This window comes from Stegostoma tigrinum, chromosome 3, assembly GCF_030684315.1.
Source record: "Stegostoma tigrinum isolate sSteTig4 chromosome 3, sSteTig4.hap1, whole genome shotgun sequence".
Classification (NCBI taxonomy): Eukaryota; Metazoa; Chordata; class Chondrichthyes; order Orectolobiformes; family Stegostomatidae; genus Stegostoma; species Stegostoma tigrinum.
The window spans coordinates 24,630,468-24,636,467 of NC_081356.1; the positions used below are offsets into that span (position 1 = coordinate 24,630,468).

The window sequence follows — 6,000 nt, forward strand, 5'->3', positions numbered from 1 at the left end:
CTGACTTCAAAATAGATTGCTGTTCCTCATTGTTGCTGTAACAAAAATCATGGAATTTCCTCTCTTTGTGTCTAGCTACAACAGATGGACTACAGCAGTTCAACAAGCAGCTCACCACCACCTTCAAGGGAATTTAGGGATAGGCAATAAATGTTGGCCTAAACTGTGCTGTGTATATCCCACCAATGAATTAAAAAATAGTTGGGGCCAGCACTGATTCCTCTGAGATTCCACTAATTACATTTTGCCAACCTGAATGTGATCCATTTATCCTTATTTTATGTTTCCTGTTAGTTAGCCAATCTTGTATTAATGTTACCGCTATTACTGCAGGCTGTTATCTTGTGTAATAGCATTCTATGTGACACCTTTCTGAATGTATTTTGGAAATCCAAATGGGCAATATCACTTGCTTCCCCTGAATCCACCCGACTTGTTACATTCTTAAAAAAATCAAATGTATCAAACATGGTTTCCCTTTTACAAAACCTGGCTAGTTTTGTGTGATTAGCTAAATATCTTGCAATTGCTTCTTTAACAATGGATTCCAGCAGTTTTCCAATGAATGATATGAGGCGAACTGGCCTTTGGTTTTCAGCTGTCTGACTCACACTTTTCCAGAATACACATGTCACATATGTGATTTTCCAATCTGCTGGGATCATTGGTTTCAAACAATACATCCACTAAATCTGCAGCAACTTCTTTTCAGATGGTAGAATGTACACCACCAGATCCAGAGGACTTGCCAACCTTTAGTCCCATTTGTTTTTCTTGTTCTTTTTCTCCAATGATAGTGTTTATTTTAAACTCCTTCCTAACTTTTGCATCTTAATTTTGCTCCAATTCTTGTGTCCGTTTTGTTGTCTTCTGCTTTGAACAAAGATGCAAAATACTTATACAAATTATCTTCAATTTCCTTGTTTCCTATTATTAATACTAGGTCTCATCCGTTAATAGACCAATGCTTATTTTAACTACTGTTTCCATTTTATGTATTTGTAGAAGCTTTCACTGTATTATGATGTTTCTTGCTAGTTTACCCTTATATTCTAATTTCACCCTTCATTATATCTTTGGCACCTTTTCAGAAACTACAAACGGTTTACTATCTGTCAGGCTGCCACTAATCTTCGTGGCTGTTCTTTGTACCTTCGTTAACTTTCTTTGTTAGCCACATTTGGTGGATCCATCTCATAGAACGTTTCATGTTTAATGAAATATATCTTTCTTAAGAGAAATGAAAATCCTCCTTAAATGTCTGCTATTACTTCTCTACAATCTATTCCTTCTAACTTGTATTCTTATTCAACTGTAGCAACTCCATCTTTATATCTTTATCACTGCCTTTATTTATGTTTAAGTTCCTTTCAGACCCACAATCCCACCGTCAAACTAAATGACAAATTTGATGATGTTATGATCACTCTTGCCGTGAAGATTCTTTACTCTGAGGACATTAAATAATCCTTTCAGGACTAGAATGAAAACTTAAATTGTTTTCTTTCTGAGAGCGTGGCTGAACATACAACAACAGACTTATTTAGCTGCAATTAATGACAATTCGTCATTGTTTGTTACAGAGTAATGAAGTTGAAATATATTCCTGCAAAAATGTATTGTCTTAAGCCAAAAAAAATCTAATATTATTCATGTTTCCTGTGGTCTGGATTTGAGGAAAAGTCAGTTGCAGCAGTGTGCTGCTCAAGTACCTGACAGTCTGAGTGTATGCTTGTATCCCACTTTAAATAGAGCAGTAAAAAACATGTCATATGCAAGCTTTCCAATAGGATGTATTAGGGACTATTCAAAATTCTGGGTCCTTGTGAATGATCAAGATAGTCTTATAAACTGTTTTTTATTCAATCTTTGAAAAACATAAATGCCAAGTACCTTCCAGTTCTATGTTCTTACTCAATTGTATGAGTGTACTTTTACTTAACAAAGCAGAAGGCAGTGGTGAAGTCACTGGACAAGTAATCCAGAATTCCAGGCTAATGTTCTAATGACATGGATTCAGATCTCACCATGGCAGATGGTGATATTTGAATTCAGTAAAAATCTGGAATGAAAAGGTAGTCTAATATTAACCAAATAACTTTTGACAAATGTGTTAAAAATCCATCCGGTTCACTAATGCCCTTTAGGAATGGAAATTTGCTGTTCTTACCTGGTCTGGCCTACATGAGATGGCCAAACCTACTGCAGTGCAATTGACTCTTAAGTGCCCTCAGGGCAACTAGAGACGAGCTATTCCCACATCCCACGAACAAATAAAAGAGAATACAACTCCTTTCCATGGAAAAGTGGTCAATAAAACCTAAAAAGTAACCACCATCAGTGATCAGGCCATTGTTCAGCTACATGTTATCTAAGACTTTGCAAGATTGCATAGAACAATTGACTATGCAAGTCACCTATCCCTTTGAATCTCCCTTCCTTCCGAGAGTAAAATACCACAACATTCACCAGTTATTCTGGATAACACACCTGAAATTAGGAATGTGCTGCACGGGAGAGTTTAGATCAGTAATAATGACTATTTTCTGCAGTTTCAAGTTTTGCTTAACCAACATTCTCAAATTCTAATAGCTAATGAATGGGAGATAGTGAATAACCACTGAGTTCTTTATGCAGTTTTTTCATTATTCTTGTTACTTACTATTCGTGATATTTATTAAATTCTGTTGCAGGTTAGTGCTCTACGACTACAATAGCCATTCAATGTACTGACAGACACGCTTCTTGCTCTTTCCAGACACAGCGCCAACATAAACCTTCACCGTAAGCTTCTGACCAAAGAACTGGATGAAATGGGCTTGGATCCAGCTCCGCCTCTTGCGAAGGACCTCCGTGAAGAATTCTTGGCCAAGATCTATGGAGGGCACCATGGCATTGGGCTAGATATGCAGGACGAAGCCAGTTCGCCGGCAGGAACGGAAGATTCCCACACCAATGGCTACACAAGGGTCACAGCAGATGATTACATGGTGTTGGATCTCAGTACCACTTCCAGTGTGCAATCCAGCAGCAGCATTCACTCATCACGGGAATCGGAGGCAGAAAGTGATGAAGGGATTCTGCTGGATGAAATAGATGGGGCCAGTGACAGTGGTGAATCCACTCACAGAGCAGAGGCCCAGTCCCAAGCTGCTGGTTCCAGTCATGAAGTCCTGGAAGCCTCCATACTGCAGGCAGCATCAACTAGCAATGGTGGAATCATGTGTATTATCTGCCACAAAATGTACAGCAACAAGGGAACTTTGAGGGTTCACTATAAGACAGTCCATCTTCGTGAAATGCATAAGTGCAAGGTCCCTGGTTGCAATATGATGTTCTCCTCTCTGCGGAGTCGGAATCGACATAGCCAGAACCCTAACCTACACAAAAATGTTCCTTTCACCTCCATAGATTAATGCAGGCCTCTACTCCAGGTGGCCCTGATCTGTGGAAACTGCCAAGCCTTTTTGACATCAGGTGCTTACACTGCAGTTTTGCTCTCTAACCTGGGGTTCGGACCCAAGGAGCAATTGTTTCAGCTCTATAGATTGAAACCCCAGCTCTTACTGAAATGCTCACGCTTAATTCATCTCCAAAGAGACAATTTGAACTAACTGTGACTGTTGCCTGCAAAATAAAAGTACCTTCTTATTGTCATTGTGTACTAACTACTTGTCAGCTTTTGAAAGAAACTTTGATTGAGCATGGCGGCTTATTTTGTAAATATTGTGCCCTTAAAAGGCCAATGATGTAAATCTATTATACTGTCATCCTGATAAGCCAAGGCCCTCTTTTTATAATCTTTGTGCTTTGTGAAATTTCCAAAATGAGCAACATAGAACTTGTAAAGTAAAAATTCCCACTTGTTTTAATTTGTCACACAGCATCAGAGTCTGTCTTCTGAGCAGATTTTGGGCATATGATGCCAATTTGTGATTTTACTCCTAACATCCATAAGGTAGTATAACTGTAAAATTAGAACCAGACTGTTTGGAGGTGACGTCAGGAATCACTTCACACAGAGGGCAGTGATAATCTGGAACTCTTTCTCCAAAGAAGCTGTGGCAGTTTAGTAACAGTGGGATGGCAAGGAATGCTCACTTGGAAATATTAGAACTAAGATTGATAGTTTATCATCAGGCGAGGATCTGAGCATTATGGAATTGAGACAGTTGATGGAATTGAGGTACAGATAAACCATCGTGTAGTAGAATGTTTGAACAGACTCAAGGGACTGAATGGCCTCCTCCTGTTCCTTTGTTCCAAGTGAGTTAAAATCTGTTGATTTTTCAGCTGTCATTGTTCCCCTGTTTGTAAACTAAAACAGTTGGCCTGCCCGATAATACGTTTAAAAATTCTGCAGTCTTTTGTGAACTCCTTCATGGGTCTCTCCTTAAAAGGCAGACACATTTCATGACAAGATCCTCTGAATTGAGGGTACTTTACTATCTATCTCAAACCTCTTACATGTAGGAGCCCCCTCAGTCCTCCAATCTCATTAATAATAATATTGATCTCATCAATGTGGGCCACATTTCACATTGGTGTCCTTGCCTTCAACTATTTAGGCCCTTAGCTCTAGAATTTCCTCATGCACCTCTCCGATTTCCTCCCTCTGACTCCCTTCAAGATGCTCCTTAAAATCTATTTCATTCACTAAGCTTTTGATCACCCCTACTAATAACTCCTCTTGTGGTTATATATTAAATTTCTGATGAAATCCCTGTGAAGTGCCTTAGGATCATTTGCCATGCTGAAGGTGCTTAATAAACACAGATTATTGTTGCATTTCTACTCTGCCCAGCAAGCCAGCATTAGGAAATGTTTGTCTGGTATGGGATGTTAGCATATGCCATTATTCTCAGGTATTCTATAAATCAGAGATTCTGGTGGTAGTGCTTATCTATATCAATTTGGCTATTTGAAAATGAATAGGTCTTTGCATACCACCTGGTCCCACCCACCTCTTTTCAATCACAATATTTTTTTCTGATGTGTTGCATATTTTCCCTCTGGCAAGACCATGGGGACAATCAGGTCAGCAGTCTCAAGGACACTTAATCATTTTAATACTCATTGTTTAGTAAGAGAGCACCCATTTGCTGAGGACAACTTATGGAAATCACAGATTAATTCCGTCACAGTCCTCTAGTACATCATCAACTGTTCATGCAATTTGTGAAATATGACCAGTAAAGTTAGAGTCACTGGCTCATTGTGATCAGACAGAGCTCCTTGTCCATTAATTTACAGGTATGTGTAGTAAACAGCACTAAACCGTCAATATCAAGGAATTCGGAGAGGTGTTTGCTATACACCTGGTACATGGCTCTCTTTTGGAAATGTTTCTCTTAAAGTAAAATCTCCCAACAGTAGACACTGGACAGAAATATAGAAATGTTATAATTTTACTACAAACACTTGACAATTGGGAAATTGAAAACAGCACCTTCATATTAGAAAGTAAATCACAAAAGAAGAATTGCAGTTGACTCTGAAATAACAAGGTGCAGAGCTGGATAAACACAGCAGGCCAAGCAGCATCAGAGAAGCAGGAAAGCTGACATTTCTGGTCTAGACACAGAAACGTCAGCTTTCCTGCTCTTATGTTGCTTGGCCTGCTGTGTTCATCCAGCTCTACACCTTGTTATCTCATATTCTCCAACATCTGCAGTTCCTGCTGTCTCTTGCAGTTGATTCTATTTGGATTTAGTTCTACATAAATATCTGACTGTCAAACTGGAGTAGTTACTAGAGTCCAGGTTCCCATTCCTAAAGTATTCCCAGAGTTATCTCATTAGAGCAGGAGATTCAGTTCTAAGATCAAGAAATATCCAAAGTTTCCTCCTTATTAAAACCTTCTAACATTACCTCTACGATTTCTTGCCTTTCCTCCCTGAGCTCTTACCCTACCTACATGGCTGCTTACCCTACTTTCTTCACCTTTGAACCTATCTCCCTGACTTCCAGTCCTACTTCCTGGCCTAACTCCTCCACATC

The 6,000-nt window shown here is 39.1% G+C and overlaps 1 protein-coding gene across 6 annotated transcripts in view; it reads left to right on the forward strand.

The window, feature by feature from the left end:
* The window catches only part of bnc2 (basonuclin zinc finger protein 2), a 550,876-nt gene extending 545,362 nt beyond the window's left edge, over nucleotides 1-5,514 (forward strand). For all 6 annotated transcript variants that reach the window (XM_059643758.1, XM_048528060.2, XM_048528056.2 and 3 more), the window contains one exon: nucleotides 2,759-5,514. In XM_059643758.1, coding sequence (XP_059499741.1) covers nucleotides 2,759-3,416 — 658 coding nt within the window. In that variant the 3' untranslated portion in view covers nucleotides 3,417-5,514. The remainder of the gene's footprint in view (nucleotides 1-2,758) is intronic.
* Nucleotides 5,515-6,000: the final 486 nt, after the last annotated feature.